General features: G+C 40.6%; 1 protein-coding gene across 1 annotated transcript; it reads left to right on the plus strand.

The window, feature by feature from the left end:
• Nucleotides 1-282: 282 nt before the first annotated feature.
• On the plus strand, nt 283-13,869 carry CUNH8orf88 (chromosome unknown C8orf88 homolog). Its single transcript, XM_036437328.2, has 5 exons — nt 283-698; nt 2,836-2,909; nt 4,990-5,065; nt 6,834-6,940; nt 13,460-13,869. Exons 1-5 carry the CDS (start codon nt 626-628, stop codon nt 13,499-13,501), a joined length of 372 nt encoding a protein of 123 aa, XP_036293221.1. The 5' UTR covers nt 283-625; the 3' UTR covers nt 13,502-13,869.
• Nucleotides 13,870-17,653: the final 3,784 nt, after the last annotated feature.

The following is a 17,653-nucleotide window of genomic DNA, read 5'->3' on the forward strand; positions in this document are numbered from 1 at the left end:
CATTTGGTCAAAGATTGCCACCACAAGATGGCCAGCAGGAGAGGGGTGACCAGACCTGCAGGGAAGGGCAGTTGGGGGGGGGGGGGGCTGCCCAGGCCTGGAGGGGAGAGAAGTTGGGGGGCACCCAGGACTGCAGGGGAGGGCAGTTACGGGTGACCAGCCAGCAGAGGAGGGAAGTTAGGGGCAAACAGGCTGGCAGGGGAGCAGTTAGGCATCAATCAAACTGGCAGGGGAGTGGCTAGATGTTGATTAGGGTGGCAGGCAGGCAAGCAGTTGGGAGCCAGCAGTCCTGGATTGTGAGAGGAGTTCCATACTGGAGAGGGTGCAGGCTGGGCTGAGGGATACACACCCTCATGCATGAATTTCATGCACGAGGGCCTCTAGTTAGGGAATAAAGCAGAAGAAAAGCGGGAAGGAAAACTGCACGAGGGACTGCTCAGTGTGGCAGATGCTGTGGTCACATTTGTTTTCCATGCTGCTCTTATGTTTCCACCCTAACTTATAAAATCTTCAAGTGAATGTTGTGGTTATTTGCATATATGTTAAAGCATATAGGTTATCTTGTCCAAAAGATAAAAATGTACATTTCCCTTCTAAAGTATGGAACCTCAAGGTCTTTGTGATAATGGAAACCAAAAAATTGATTGGTAAATCGCTTCAACCAGCAAGACCTGTTCGACATCTGGCTTCTCCCTCTGGTGAGCAATGTCAGGCACACACCTTTAAATATTAATTGGTTAATGGCTAATTAGCATTTAAAAGGCTAAATTATACATAAAGTAATTTTGTATGGTGAATATTAAAGAAATAATGAAAACTAATGATCTCCCAGAACACTTTAAAAAGTACCGTATTTTTCGGACCATAAGACGCTCCGGACCATAAGACGCACCAGTTTTTAGAGAAGGGAAATGAAGAAAAAAAGATTCTGAAACAAATAGTATCCTAAAATATTTTATGTGCATTAAAACCCAACATCACAGTCATAAACACATGTAATCAACCCTGTAAAGTAAACAGCAGCATTTAGAACCATTTTAGAGCCGGGCAAGCACACAGAGACCACACAGAGCCGGGCAAGTAAAAAAACTTTTTTTTTTTAAGTATATGTGTAGGCTATATTTGCACCATAAGACGCAGGGACTTTTCCCCCCACTTCTGGGGGGAAAAAAGCGCGTCTTATGGTCCGAAAAATACGGTATTACCAAAGGAAAGGGTTCTTAATAGTCTACCACAGTGTTTTTCAACCTTTTTTTGGGCAAAGGCACACTTGTTTCATGAAAAAAATCACGAGGCACACCACCATTAGAAAATGTTAAAAAATTTAACTCTGTGCCTATATTGACTATATATAAAGTAATTCTCTTGAATAGGAATCAAATAAACACAAAGAAAGTATTTTATAATTACTTTATTATGAAATATTAAGTAAACAAAATAGTGAAAAATTATAAAATTCTTGTCTGCACCTACGGCACACCTGTGCCGCGGAACAGCGGTTGAAAAACGCTGGTCTACCAGACCAACAAAAGTAGGAATAATAAACCTGATGTGAGAGCAACTTTGTGTATTTTTTATTTTAACTTTCGTGGTTAACTGGCTCCTGTGTAAAATGGCCCAAGTGTAAATTGTGCCTGTGGTTAGGATCACTGCAGTACCGTCATGCTGGAGAGAGAATTAACCTTTAAAAAAACATACCCAACTGCAGAGAGAGAGAGATAGAAAGAGAGAGAGAGATTAGTACCAAACAAGACTGTGCTTGAATTGGGGCATACAATGTAATTATTCAGGAAATCTAAACTAACAAAATATATCTAAAATTAAGAATTTTTTTTGCTAATAAAACTAATCTTTTGAACAATTCTTGAAATACTTGGTTTTTAAGTCCTACATTGAAATATTAGCCATTTAATGCTTTTCATTACTTGTTGTCAGAACAGCTTCTATATTCTCTGCTCTTTTTAGTCCATGTGTTTAACTAAATAATGGGCTCCTCAGAGATAGGAAAACAGCCCTTTTATCAGGTTCAGAGGTGTAGAGGGAAGACAGGCGGGCACCGAGCCCTCAGGCCTCCTTTCCCTCCCAGCATGGCTCCTGCCAGGAAGACCACTTGGTCAAGCTCCTCTGGAGATGCTTGGACTTGGGACTCAGAGCAATTGAGCGTCTCCTGAACTGGGCTCAGCCCTGCTGCTGCTCCTGGCGCTGAGGAGGGCTGGGGGTCCCGATAGGTGGGGTCCCGAGGGAAGAACACAGCCATCCTCACCTGTGCAGATTCAGGCTCTCTGGCCTTCCCTCCAAGGCCACTGCAGGGGTCCGTTACGGGGAGGGGACCCGGTAGCCCTGATCCCTCATGAGTTCTGTCCTTTCAGGGTCCAGACAAGAGAGGGTTCTATTAGGCAAAATTTAGTAAATCAGAAGTTATTCTGGCTTTTCTCAACATACCTCTGCATTTCTTGTCTATTTCACGTCCCCAAAGAAATACTTTTCTTTAAGACCCAGATTTAATTATTTTCTTAATGAAGACTTGCTGAAGCCTCTCCGCTCTCCCTTGCATTTTCTCTGTACATCTCATATGACTTGTTTTTATTGGCATTATTTATGAGCTTGTGCTTTAAAATAGACTGTGGACTCTCTTATTTCTGAACTCTTTTCACACTTACATACCTTATCAAACACAGTGGCTGACGTTTCATAGTATTGAATAAATGAACTATCAAAAACCATTTTAAAACAGTGCTTAGAATATTCTGGGCAATTAAAAGTTTTTAGGTATTAGTATATCATTTATTGAAAGCATGGATATTTAAAATAGTTTTCTTTTTTCTCTCCTAACAGGAGCAGTATTCCCTTTCAACTTTCAAAATGAATATCCATGCAACACTCAATACTTGCAAAGTGGAGTTAGCCGAGTAGGTCTTAGAAATTATGATGGTAACATGAAGCGTTACAGGCTGGAAAGTAACATTCGTCAGAGTACTGTTGTGTGTCAGCTACTTTGCTAAGTGCTTAAATACTTTTTAAAACTTTATATTAATTTCAAGTATTTTAAAAAAGGATGAAACTCACTATACTTGTTGCCCAGCATTTTCAAATTGAAACCTTTTGCTATATTTTAGAAAATTTTAAAAACTTTGCAGATACTTAAAACTGCCACATGTCCCTCTTCCAACCCTTCCTTCCTACACTTCTCCAAAATAACTGTCCTAGGTGCCATTGTTTCCATGATTATATCAGTTTTTTGCTACAACAAATAGAACTTTTAAAAATAATTTTATATAAATAACATTGTACCCACCTATTTTTTTATTTATTTAAGTTTATATTGTTAAAATTAAAAACAGACAAAATGGCCTTTAAGTGAAATGTTTCCCTCCAGGCTCCAAAACCCCCCCCACCACCACCACCTATTTCTTTTCACCAGAAGTAGCCATTGTACCTGTTTCTTATCTAGATACTTCCAGAAATGTTGTTCATTCTTCTAGTTTATTAAATCTCACAGTCAGTAAGAATTTGTAAGACCAAATCTTTGACATTGTCAAAATTCTGTTTTCTTCTGATGACTTAGTCTGCTGTCTCAGGAGAGTAGGTTCACCCCATTGCTCCTCATTGTGCCATAGGTTAGATGTTAACTCTCTGGCTTTAGGCAGAGTTATCATGCTAGACTTTGCAAGAATGGGCTACAACTTGCTAACAGTTACTGATAGAGCGGAAATACTCATTTTTTAGAAAATATATATATTTTTTATTTCAGGGAGGAAGGGAGAGAGAGAGATAGAAACATCAATGGAAAGAATCATTGATCAGCTGCCTCCCATTGGGGATCTAGCCTGAAACACAGGCATGTGCCCCAACTGGGAACCAATCAGCTACCATGGAGCCATACCAACCAACCGAAAAGTTCGTTGTTAAAGATAGATGTCTGCAAAGAACCTACCTTAGGTAGTTACCGTGGCTGTGGTCTGTTGTTTTGCAAATTAATTTTCATTACCATAAAGGGAGATCATTTCTAAGGGGTAGATTGTAATGACCAAGTACATGACACTGATTTGTATAATCAGAAAGCCCATTACTTTATAATGAGAGATCTGGTTGCCTTGTGCTCTGAGATTCTCTTATTGGTTCTATTAGTATATTATCTTCTTTAAGGAGATTTATGGACAGTTAAATTATAACCGGAATATTTCTTGGTGAGCATGTAATAGGGGGATTAAAATTAAATTTATTTTATCAGATTAATTTAGCAAATATCATAATAGAGATGGTCCTGCAAGTAGGACTGAAAACCTGGGCTCAGACATGTTGCTTTTTTCTTTTTGCTTCATTGGATGAAACAATATTTTCTTTTCCTTATTTCTAAGGTAGTGTGTGAAACAGTTTATATGTTTGTAACTGACACCAAGATACTACTTTACATAAAATCAAGCAAAGTAAATATTATCATATTGCAGGTTTTTGGGGATAAATATGTGTTTCCATGAATTAAAACCTATTTAAAAAAATCCTCACCCAAGGATACGTTTTTATTGATTTTAGAGGGAGAGGAAGGTAGGAGAGAAAGAGAGAAACTTCTATGTATGCGCCCTGACCGGGATCAAACCAGCAACCTAGGTATGTGCACTGACTAGGAATCAAACCCACAGCCTTTTGGAGTATGGGACGACACTCCAATCAATTGAGCCACCCAGCCAAGGCTAAAATCTGTTTTTATTTACTTTGGAATTATTTATCTTTAGGATCATATTATTCATCTTCAGTTTTATGGTCCTTTTCCAAAATAATTATAATCATGACAAAAAATATATATGTGAATATATTTTCAGAGATATCTGTATTGCTTATTTTAATAAATATACTATCATATTGTTTATCATTTAGCCAAAAAAAAAATGCCTTGACTAATACTTCGATAATTGAGGAAAATATTTTTGAATTATAGGTCTTATAAAATTTTTATACCTAATTAAAATGTGAATTTTCTTCTTCCAACAGTGTAAGGCAAATGGAATGCAGGCCTTTTCTCAGGGTCTCGGTGAGCAACCGCAACATCAGTCTCCAGTTAAAAAAGGTAACTTTTTATTGTAAGTCCAAGATTTCATAAGAGTTAGTATTTATGTGGAGTTAATTTTTGCTTTGCTGTATAGATATTTATTATAGTCTTTTGGTTGATTTATGCACATATTGGTCAAGCTGTAGACCATCATAACAATCGCTTAAGCAGGCAGAAGCTTATTGTGTATCTTCTGTGTCGTGTACAATTTTGAACTTCCATGGCATTCCTGAAGATCCCCCCGGACATGTGCAAGGTAGAAACGACCCTCCTGTGCTTCTCCTGGACCCTGCTGCTCTCTGTACTCACGGCACTTCGGACACAAGATGTGCGCCGTTTCCATGTAGCAAGCAATTTGCAAAACCACATCGGGGTTTTATAATCCAATCCAATCCTGACACTAATTCATACAGACTCCACAGGTACAGAGCTCAGTCCCACAACCACACCCACCATTTCTTCTTTTTACTTATAATCTTTGATATTGAAAGTATTATATATGTCCCCTTTTTCCCTGTTGACTTCTCCAATCCCGCCCCTCTCCCCCGCCCTTCAAGCCTTCACCACCCTATATGTGTTCCTGGGTGATGCATACAAGTTCACTGTCTGGTTTCTTCCCACCTGCCCACCCTCCCCTGCCTTCCCTCTGAGGTTTGACAATCTGTTTGGTGCTTCTTTGTTTTTCTATCTATTTGTGTTCATCAGCTTATGTTGTTCATTGGATTCCACATATGAGTGAGATCCTGTGATATTTGTCTTTCTGCAACTGGCTTATCTCACTTCGCATAATGCTCTTCAATTCCACCCATGCTGTTGCAAATGGTGTGAGTTCTTTCTTTTTTACAGCAGTGTAGTATTCCATCGTGTAGATGTACCACAGGTTTTTAATCTAATTATCTACTGATGGGTACTTATGCTGTTTCCAAATCTTATCTATGGTAAATTGTGTTGTTGTGACTATAGAGTTGCATGTGTTCTTTCTGATTGGTGTTTCAGGGTTCTTGGGATATATTCCTAGAAGTGGGTAAAATGGGAGTTCCATATTTAAGTTTTTGAGGAAACTCCATACTGTTCTCCACAGTGGCTGCACCAGTCTGCAATCCCACCAGCAGTGCAAGAAGGTTCCCTTTTCTCCACATTCTCGCCAGCACTTGTCATTTGTTGATTTATTGATGGTGGTCATTCTGACAGGTGAGAGGTGATACCTCATTGTTGTTTTAATTTGCATCTCTTTTCTGGTCAGTGACATGAGCATTTTTTCATATGTCTCTTGGCCGTCTGTATGTCTATTTTGGAGAAGTGTCTCTTTAGGTCCTTTGCCCATTTTGTAATTGGTTTATCTTCCTTTTGTTAAGTTTTATAAGTTCTCTATAAACTTCATAGATTAACCCCTTATTGGATATATCATTGGCAAATGTGTTCTTCCATGCAGTGGGCTCCCTTGTTATTTTGTGGGAACTTTCTCCTTCTGAGCACACTTGCAAGTGCTAGGACCCAGCTTGCCCAGGATTTTATCTACCTTGGCGACAAAATGCGGGTTTCCAAGACCCCCTCTTTGGCTTCAGTCATTTGCTAGACGATCTCACTTAGCACTGTCTGTTTCCTCTTTTTCCTTGGTTACTTGGCTTTCTTTTCTTGTAAGAGGAAAATTGGAAGCAAGCTTTTTGGCAGAGAAATAAGTCATTTTATAAAATAATGGACAATTAAGGGATATTCGGAAAGCGTTGAGCAGAAGTGATCTGGAAGAGTTCTGTGTTTTATAACATTTAATGTTTAATGTCCACAGAGAGAATTAAATACAGCAGAGATTTCCTATTGAAGCTCTCAAGTGTTTCCATCTGCAGGAAAAAACCAGACTTTCTGCCTGATCATCCCATTGTACTTCAAAAACCAGTAAGGAGTTTCCTCCTATTTTTTTTTTGTTTTTAGAAGTTTTTTTTAAAAAATTTTAATTTATTGGGTGTCATTGGTTAATAAAATTTATAGGTTTGAGGAGTACAGTTCTATAACACATCATCTGTACATTGTATTGTGTGTTCACCACCCCAAGTCAGGCTTCTTTCCATCACCATCTATCCCCCCTTGCCCTCTGATAATCACCATACTGTAGTCTGTGTATAAGGTTTTTTATCTTTTGCTTATGCCCTTCACATTTGTCACCCCCTCCCCTTCTCCCTCTCAGTAGTTTTCTAATTTTGTATAATTTTAATTCCAAAATATTTAATATTATCATTTTATTCACTCTCAATTTTTAAAAAAATATATTTTATTGATTTTTTTTACAGAGAGGAAGAGAGAGGGAGAGAGAGCTAGAAACATCGATGGGAGAGAAACATCGACCAGCTGCCTCTTGCACACCCCCTACCGGGGATGTGCCCGCAACCAATGTACATGCCCTTTACTGGAATCGAACCTGGGACCTTTCAGTCCACAGACCGACGCTCTACCACTGAGCCAAACCGGTTTCAGCTATTCACTCTCAATTTTTAATTGTTATCATTATGAAGCATAATGCATGAAATTACATAAATGTAAATGTATAATATAACCAATTACTGTAAGTAATTAACACACTAATGAAGAATTAGAATGGGTCCTGGCTGGTGTGAGTCAGTGGTTAGAGCATCATCCCATGTACAGAAGGGTCTTGGGTTTGATCCCTGGCCAAAGACACATACCTGGGTTCTAGGTTCAATCTCTGGCCTCAGACGGGGCACATGTCTCTCTATCTCTCTCTCCTCCCATCTTTCCCTCTCCCTACCCTAGCCTTCCTTTCATTCTGTGCAAAAATCAATGGGAAAAATATCCTTGGGTGAGGATTAATAAGACAAAATTAAAAAATAATTAGAATGGAATAGTGTTATTTATTGAAAAGAGTATTCCATATCTATACATATAAAAGCCTAAGTGACCAAATGACGGGTCACTATGATGCGCACTGACCACCAGGGGACAGATGCTCAATGCAGGAGCTGCCCCCTGGTGGTCAGTGCACTCCCACAGTGGGAGTGCCGCTCAGCCCACTGAGGGATGCCAGATGCTGCGCTCATGGCTGTGGTGGTGCGAGCCTCTCCCCTGCCTCCACGGCAGTGCTACTGAGCAGCGACAGCAGCAGGCACAGTGGGGCTGGGATGAACGGGCACTCAGCCCAGGTTCAGACTCCTCCCCAGCCACCTGCCACTTGGTGCACTACTGCCTCCCCTGAGGGGTCCCAGATTGCAAGAGGGCACAGGCCAGGCTGAGGGACCCCACTGGTGCATGAATCCATGCACCAGGCCTCTAATGCTCTTATAAAACTTCTATTGGTTTGTTTTCTAATTAAGTTCTATTATCCATCTAGAATTGATTTTGCTGCATAATGTGAGGTAAAAGTGTTTGTTTTCTTTTCCTCTCCATGTATCTTCAGTCATCCTAGCAATATTTAATGAGAGGCTAAGTCCTCTGTCATTTTTTTGTTTGTGTTGTTTTTTAAATCTTTTTTGCCAAGAGTATTGTGGATGCCCCCTTTTTCCCCATTTGCCCCCCTTCACTCAATTCACATTCTGCTCCAGGCCTTTACCATCCTATTGTCTGTGTCCATAGATAATGCTATAAGTTCTTTGGTCAATCTCTTCTTATCCCCCCAGCCCCCTTCCTTCCGAGATTCATTAATATGTTCCATGTTTCCATGCCTCTGGTTCTAGTTTATTTATTAGTTTATTTTGTTAGATTCGTTGTTTATTTATTTTGACTTTTAGATTATTGATAAGTATTTATTGTTATTTTATTGTTCATATTTTTATCTTCTCTTCTCCCCCTTCCTCCCTCCCTCTCTTCCTCTCCTCCTCTTCTCCTAATTCTGCTTTTCCTCCTCCTCCTCCTGTTTCTCTTTTTAAAGAATACCCTTGCCAAAACCAGTTTGGCTCAGTGGATAGAGCATTGGCCTGCGGACTGAAAGGTCCCAGGTTGGATTCCAGTCAAGGGCATGTACCTTGGTTGCGGGCACATCCCCAGTAGGGGGTATGCAAGAGGCAGCTGATGGATGATTCTCTCTCATCGATGTTTCTAACTCTCTATCCTTCTCTCTTCCTCTCTTTAAAAAATCAATTAAAAAAAAAAAGAATACCGTTTAACGTTTCATGTTATACTGGTTTGGTGGTGATGGGTGCTCCCTTAGGTAATGAAGTGCTTTTTTTTCTTGGTGCTTTTAAGATTCTCTTTTTGTCTTTAACCCTTTGCATTTTAATTATGATGTGTCTTTGTGTGGGCCTCTTTGGGTTCCTCTTATTTTGGACTCTTTGTGCTTCCTGTACTTGTAAGTCTATTTCTTTCACCAAGTAGGGGAAGTTTTCTATAATTATTTCTTCAAATTGGTTTTCAATATATTGCCCTCTCTCTTCTCTTCTGGCACCCACATAATGTGAATGCTGGTATGCTTGAAATTGTTCCAGAGGCTCCTTAAACTATCTTCATATTTTTTATTATTTTTCCTTTTTGCTCTTCTGATTGATTTTTTTGCTTCCTCATATTCCAAATAATTGATTTGATTCTTGGTATCCTCTACTGTATTATTGAATCTCTGTAAATTATAAGTTACTTCAGGTAGTGTATGCATAATTGCTGACTGATCCTTTTTCATGTCTTTGACATTCTCACTAAGATCCTTGAAAGTCTCACTACATCCTTTGAAGCTTTCATAAAGATCCTTGAAGCTCTAATTAATATCCTAGAGCATCCTTATAACTACAGTTTTAAACTCTGTATCAGTTTGCTTGCTTCCATTTCACTTAGTTGTTTTTCTGGTGATTTCTTCTCTTCTTTCATTTGTAACATGTTTCTTTGTCTCCACATTTTGGCTGCTTCCCTGTGTTTTTTCTATATATTAGGTAGAGTTACTATGTTTCCTAGAGTTACTATGTTTCCTAGAATTCATAAAGTGGCCTAGTATAGTAGGTGTCCTATAAGACCCAATGACTTAGCCTCCCTAGTCACCTAAGCTGGGCATTCTATGTGAGCTGTGTGCACTGTCTTGTTGTAATTGAGCCTTGATTGCTATTGGCATCACTGGGAGGAGTTGATTCCCAAGCCTTGACTTTGAGGAACAGCTGTAACTACAATGGAAGAGCTGCTGTGCAGGAGACACCTCTATGGAGCAGGACTTGCTTCAGTGGGGCTTTGATGCTGAGTCTGTCCCCTGAGAGTGTCACTTGTGGATGTATAGAGTTGTAATCTTGTGTGGTCTGAAGCTGTCCACCCGGTGCACTGGCTCTGGGGCCTCCCAGATTGTGCAAAGTCAGCCACTGCTGATAGGTGTCACAGAGTGATATGCAGATGTCTGCTTCTTGTGTTGGGCTTGAAAGTACCCAGGGGAGGCCAAACTGTGAGGTATGCTGAGTGCCAAGTCTTGGGCCCCTTATTGAGAGATATGGGACATGCTGAGTCCAACTGCTGCTTGTTTGAGAGATTTTAGGAAAGTTTTAAACCTGAGCCAGGAAAGGCCATTCATATGGAAAAGCAGCTGCAAACAGCTTGGGAGGGGCTGAAAATTGGATTGGGCAGGGTCTCAGGGAAACACCAGGGTGGAGTAAACAGTGTGTGCCAGGTTGGTGGTGATTCAAATATGGCCCCTGCCAGTCAGCTTTGTGAAGGGGAAGGTCTCAGCATAAGAACAATGAGTATCCCTGTGTATGACAAAGCTGCCTCTGAGTTCTTGCCCCAATGCCAGACAGTCCAGTTCCTCTCCATATGTTCCTGGATCCCCCCCCAAGCCACTGCCCCAGCACTGGAGCTTAGGAGGGAGTGAATCCACTAAGTCCTAGTGGTAGCTATTTAAGAGGAACTGCATGGGACTCCAGTAGCCTGTGTCACTCAGCCACAATCCTGCTGGTTTTTACAGCCTGGAGTTACTGAGACTTCTCTTTCCAGCTTGGAGCCCTGGCCTGAGGAGGTCTCGTGTGGGCCTGGCACCCATTGTCCCTCCTTGGAAGCTTCTTCAGCCAAGATAGTCCTCCAGATTAAAAAACGCCACACATTGGTGTCAGACCAGCCCATTCCGCTTCTCCACTCTTCATCTCCTCTTCCCCTCCGTCCCTCCTACTTGTCTTAATGTGCATTTTTTCTTTACTTCTCTAGTTGTAGGACTTCCATTCAGCCAGATTTTAGGTGGTTCTGAATAATGGTGGTTCTTATTTTATAGTATTTTTTTTATTGATTTCAGAGAGGAAGAAAGGAGGAGAGAGAGAATCATCAATGATGAGAGAGAATCGTTGGTTGGCTGCCTCCTGCACGCCTTCTACTGGGGATTGAGTCTGCAACCTGGGCATGTGCCCTTGACTGGAATCAAACCCAGGACTCTTCAGTCCACAGGCGGATGCTCTATCCACTGAACCAAACCAGCTAGGGCTGTTCAGTATTTTAGTTGTAATTTTGATGTGGTTGTGGGAGGCAGCAATTGCCACATTTACCTATGCCACCATTTTGGTTCTTCCCCCCTCTGCCTCTTTGTGGCTACGGTATGGTCTGTTTCTGGGCCTTCTATTCTGTACATTTATTTGTTATTAAAATACATATTTTTATTGATTTCAGAGAAGAAGAGAGAAGGAGAGAGAGAGAAACATCAATGATTAGAGAGAATCATTGATCAGGTGCCTCTTGCATGGCCCCTCCTGGGGATTGCAAGCAGGATAGCTGGGGCATGTGCCCTGATTAGAATTAAATTGTGACCTCCTGGCTCAACCACCAAGCCACACCAGTCAGGCGCTTTTCATCTTTTTATAGTTAAAAAAAGATTCATGCCACTTATTTCTTTTTAGCATATTTCTGATGTTCGTAGTCTTACAGTTCTCTGCCACCTCATCAGATTCAATCAAAATAAATACACAAGCCCTAGCCAGCTTGGTTCAGTGGATAGAGCGTCGGCCTGTGGACTGAAAGGTCCCAGATTCGATTCCGGTCAAGGGCATATGCCTGGATTGCGGGCTCGGTCCCCAGTGGGGAGCATGCAGGAGGCAGCCAATCAATGATTCTCTCTCATCATTGATGTTTCTATCCCTCTCTCCCTCTCCCTTCCTCTCTGAAATCAATAAAAATAAACAAACAAACAAATAAATAAATATACAAAATAAGTAAAACTATATTTTAGGATATTGATGGGAAGTGCATGTGTTTTAGCTTGAGTTACTGTGTGTACCAGTGTCCTGTTCAAACTCAGACAAGTCACTTAACCTTCCTGAGCCTCGGTTTTATAATGACAGATAAGAATGATGATCCGCACTAGTTAGCATTAAATTCCAACAATGTCTGAAAGTGCTTGGGATGGTGCTTATCTCTCATTAGGCACTCAGTAAATATTGACTTTCATTTCTATGGTCTTTATTTCCATAGTAAAAAACCTTCAGTTAGCGTTTTCAGAAACACCATAATGGTAAAAATAAAAAAGAAAAGGAAAGGAAAGAAAAGCAACTGGGATTCTCTTGAGAAGAGCTCAGAATATAGGTTTGCTGAGAATGGCTCATACAGATACAGACTACCCACCTGTGTTTTCTGTTTTTGAGATTTTTAACTTGTTAGACTTCATAGCCTTTTTTTCTTAATTACAAATTTTAAAATTTTTAACTTGCTCATAATATAGATCAATGCTTCTTAAAATTCCTAACTTGCACACCTCCAGCTAATTCTTATTTTTTAAAATTAAAGCAGGAATTTTAACTTTTTTTCATAATACCTTGTACACAGGAATATTTAAAGAGGATAAGTGTTCTTGATGATGCTTGAATTTTCCTACCTGTTCACAGACCTTAGGAACATATGATCCTTGGTCTGTACAAATGAATCTGGAACTTAAATGCTTTATAAAACTTACTTTTTCAATTGTAGACTTTCTACCTCTAATATTTTATTTTGTAGATAAAAGTTGAGTATACTTATTATTTTGACCAATCCTTACACATTAGAATTGACTTTAATTTTGATACATTCATTAATAACATTTAAAAAAAATTAAGTACCATATGCCGAAACTGGTTTGGCTCAGTGGATAGAGCGTCAGCCTGTGGACTGAAGGGTCCCACGTTTGATTCCGGTCAAGGGCATGTACCTTGTTTGCGGGTTTCTAACTCTCTATCCTTCTCTCTTCTTCTCTGTAAAAGATCAATAAAAAATGTATTTTAAAAAATAAATAAAATAAATTAATTAATTAAGTACTACAAAAATATAACAAGTTTGGAATACAATCTGATATATTTAAAAATGAATTACATATGTTCTATTAATCACAGAAGAATTGTTTTGTTATTTGACAAATTCCAGTTACTTTAATAGTTTCTATAGTAACATGCATTTAGGTCTATAAACACTTAGTAGGGTCACAGTATTTGGTTTGATAAAAAAAATTAGCAAAAACTGTATTCATTATGTTTATCTTTTGTAATACAGGAAAACAACCAAAGTTTTAAGGAACACTTTAAGAACAGATGACTTTGAAGATAGATAATTATTTGTTTTATGTTTTGGACACCTGCAAATGAAGTGGATCTAGTAACAATAACTGTAATGGACTGTGACAATTCAATTTATTTTTAATTTTGATGGTTGGGTATTTGGTTTCTCCTAAAATGAGAAAGAGATATTTTAAACTATAAAGAATTTTCTAATCAGCTTCAGCTTTTCAAGCACTTTCCTGAATATATTGGGAAGAAGCACATATGGCTAGCGACCTGGGAAGACTGTATTGATAACTTGCATGTACTTGCAGCCTTTTGTTTTTATCACCTGTAATAATGGAATGGAAATATAAGCTGTAAAGATCCTCAAATATAAAGAATGTGCTGGATGTGTAGATGGCACGGACTTGTTGCTAAAGTGGCTTCTGTTTCCTAATTTCAGACCAGCCTGAGGGTCTCTGCCACCTGCCGCTGAGGCTGCACCTGAGCAGGGCGGGCTCAGGGGCACGGGCTGTTTTCTTAGTCTTTGCAGAGAGATGTTTCCAATAGCAGTGTCTGTGGTTCACAATCACCAGCAAAGGGTGATAATTTGGAAACAATGGCAATGAATGAAACTGAAGGTGAAAAGTGCTGATCAGACATCATGAACAGAAGCAATTGCAAAACCCATTCTATTCCAAAGGGGAAAAATTAGGCATTGGCGAACAGCTGAGGTGCAATAAGATTCAGTTCTGTAATTTCTTTTATTTCTTATAACAAGAATTTGTATAGGTGAAGAATTGGAGGGCTTAAAAACTTTTAGTTCCTGGAATTTTTATACCATGTCTTGGAATTTGTCACTCTGGATATGACTTCTAGTCCTAAAGGTTCACTCCAGCATGGTGCCAAAAAGCATTGCTGACATAAAGGTAAGTGCAAGCTTCCCTGACTCTGGTTCTTTCAGGAGCGCTCATCCTGGGGGCTGCTGGATGTAAGGCTGCCATTTGGCTGAGAGTTTTAGATTGAATCATGAACTCCTAAAAATAATACATTTTTGTTCATTGGCCTTCAGGCTTGTTACCAGATTACAGCTTTAAGTCCATGGTAGGTCTCCCTCCTTGGTCTTTCAGTACCCACCCCACTTTTCATGGTTTTGTTCCCCAGAAAAGTAGGTAGATTGTGTTTTAAATAGAGAAAACTTCATTAACCATACATTAATTGGTCACTTTAAATTAGCCATCCATGGGGCCATTTCCCCTACTGTTTTCCCTTATAGGCTTCCGTGTGTGTGTATATATGTGTGTGTGTGTGTGTGTGTAAATACATAGATGCTCTCTCACACAAAAACTCAAATAGGCAAAAAGGTCTTTGAGTTCTAGTTAACAATACAATAGAACCTACACCAATTTGGAAGCCGCAGGGTGCTTCCACTTGGCGCTGCTGCTAAAGAGAGCACCTCCCAGTTACGCTGCCTTGCTGGCTCCCTGGGGAATTGCCTCATCCCCAAGGATGGAGTGCACTTTCTGAGTCTGACACTGAAATGGACTGGCCAGAATAACACCGTTATTGGCTATAATTTATATTTTGAAACCATTTATAACCAATGTTTCAAGAAGAGTTTGTCAACAGTCCCCTGGGTTTGAGTCTCTTCCTCCTATGTTACTATATATAATCAGAGCAAAGATGTTTATTATCTGCACATCTTTGTATATATGTATGTGTCCATTGTCCACTGATGTTCTTTGCTTGGTGTGTAAAGGAAACGTTGAGCCAGGTATTTTCCATAGTGTTTCTCCTTTTTAGAAATGACCTGAGACACATGCATGTGTATGTGTGTGCATTATGTCAGCATTTATGACCTATGTCTAGTGGGTCCAATGACAAAATTCTTTTATTCAGATTGAATGAGGACTGTGGTTATACAAAGGAATTGATAAAAGTTAATACTCGATGAATTTGAGAAAATATTTTAGGTAAAATTTTATACTTAAGAAAATTTTTGGTTCAGGCTTTCTTTTTTTCTGAATTTTCCAACAGGAAACACACACACACACACACACACACACACACACACACACAACAGGAAAATCTTACCTCACAGTTTTTTCCTGGAAGACCTGTGGTTTCAAAGGAATTTGGACTACAGAATAGTATAGTAGTTAATTTCTATATACATTGTATTTTCATTAGCAACATTTATCATCAAAATAGATTTTACTATGAAAAATATTTAACTTATGAGCTTGGACAGTGGAGTGTCTGAGGCAGTGGCAGTGGGACTGGGATGTGGTCATTCCGCTGTAAATCTGTAAACTATCTGTAACACCTGCCCTATTTTATTATTTTCCTAAAATTGGTGCTATTTTTTCTTTGTTCACTTAGATTAAAACTTTTAAAAAGTATTTGGAAATATAAATGTCTATTTTTCATTAGAAAATTTAGCCCTCCGGATCATAATGCCATAAACTAGGGGTGTCGAACTCAATCAGAGAAGGGGCCAAAATCTAAAATCCAGCCTAAATCGAGGGCCGAATGGTTTACTGAACAGTCATAAACTGTCATTGTGATGGAAACGCAGCGGAGTGCAGTGATGACAGCGCGGTGCAGGCCACATTGCAAGGCCTGGCGGGACGGATTTGGCCCGCGGGCCTTGTGTTTGACACATGTGCCATAAACTATGAACCAGATTTTTTCAAAGTTAAACTCTCCCTCCATTTTTCTTGATTTTCTTGTCTTATATCCATGGAATTATGATGGTGGTAATACATAATGATGTCACAGCCTATCTAATAAAATTAATATGAAAATTAACCATCACTCTGCTACACCCACAAGCACACCCACCAGCCAATCAGAAGCGAGTATGAAAATTAACCCAACCAAGATTGCTACAGCCACAGAGCAAACAGGAGGCTTGGGTTTCCCTGGCAATGGAGGAAACCAAGCTTTCTGCACACCCTGGTAGGCCCAGGCCTTCACTCAAGGCTACAAAGTTTCAATTATAGAAGATAAATAAATCCCAGATCCCAGGGCCTCCGCTTGGGTCGCCAGGAGGCATGACTGGCTTGCAAACCACCACAGGCCCCTCACCCAGGCCACCCCATGCCCCAAGGCTGGCAGGCAGAAGCGGTTAGGGGCATCAGGAAGGCAGGCAGTTGGGAGCCAGCAGTCCTGGATTGTGAGAGGGCTGTCCAACTGAGGATTGGGCCTAAACAGGCAGTTGGACATCCATTGAGGGGTCCCAGATTGGAGAGGATGCAGGCTGGGCTGAGGAACACAGCCGCTGTACACAAGTTTCGTGCACCGGGCCTCTAGTTACCTGTCATAGAACTGTTCAATTGGAAAAAAGCAGTTTATAATCTGACTAGAGGGCCAGTGCATGAAATTCGTGCATGCGTTGGGGGGGTGTCCCTCAGTACAGTCTGCACCATCTCCAATCTGGGACCTCTTGAGGGATGTCTGACTGCCTGTTTAGACCTGATCCTGGTAGGATAGGTCCTAAACATGCAGTTGGACATCCCTCTCACAATCCAGGACTGCTGGCTCTCAACCACTTGCCTGCCTGCTTTTCTGATTGTCCCTAACCACTTCTGCCTGCCAGCCTGATCACCCCCTAACCACTCCCATGCCAGCCTGATTGATGTCTAACTGCTCCTTTGCCTGCCCCCAACTTCCCTCCTCTGCCGGCCTGATCACTCCTAACTGCCCTCCCTTGCAGGCCTGGTCCCTCCCAACTGACCTCCACTGCTGGCCATCTTGTGGTGGCCATCTTGTGTCCACATAGGGGCTGGATCTTTAACCACATGGGAGTAGCCATCTTGTGTGTTGGAGTGATGGTCAATCTGCATATTACTCTTTTATTAGATAAATATAGAGGCTGGTGCATGGGTGGGGACCAGCTGGTTTGCCCTGATGGGTGTCCCAGATCAGGGTGGGGGTTCCCTTGGGGCATGGGGCAGCCTGAGCGAGGAGCCTATGGTGATTTGCAGGCCAGCCACACTCCCTGACAACGCAATCAGAGGCCCTGGTATCTGGAATTTATTTACCTTCTACAAATGAAACTTTGTAGCCTCCTGCTTGCTCCATGGCAGCAGCCATTTCTGTTTGGATTTGTTTACCTTCTATAATTGAAACTTTGTATCCTTGAGTGGAGGCCTAGGCCAGCCAGGGCAGGTGGAAAACTTGGCTTCCTCTGTTGTCAGGGGCA

Source organism: Pipistrellus kuhlii, unplaced genomic scaffold, assembly GCF_014108245.1.
Source record: "Pipistrellus kuhlii isolate mPipKuh1 unplaced genomic scaffold, mPipKuh1.p scaffold_m20_p_14, whole genome shotgun sequence".
Classification (NCBI taxonomy): Eukaryota; Metazoa; Chordata; class Mammalia; order Chiroptera; family Vespertilionidae; genus Pipistrellus; species Pipistrellus kuhlii.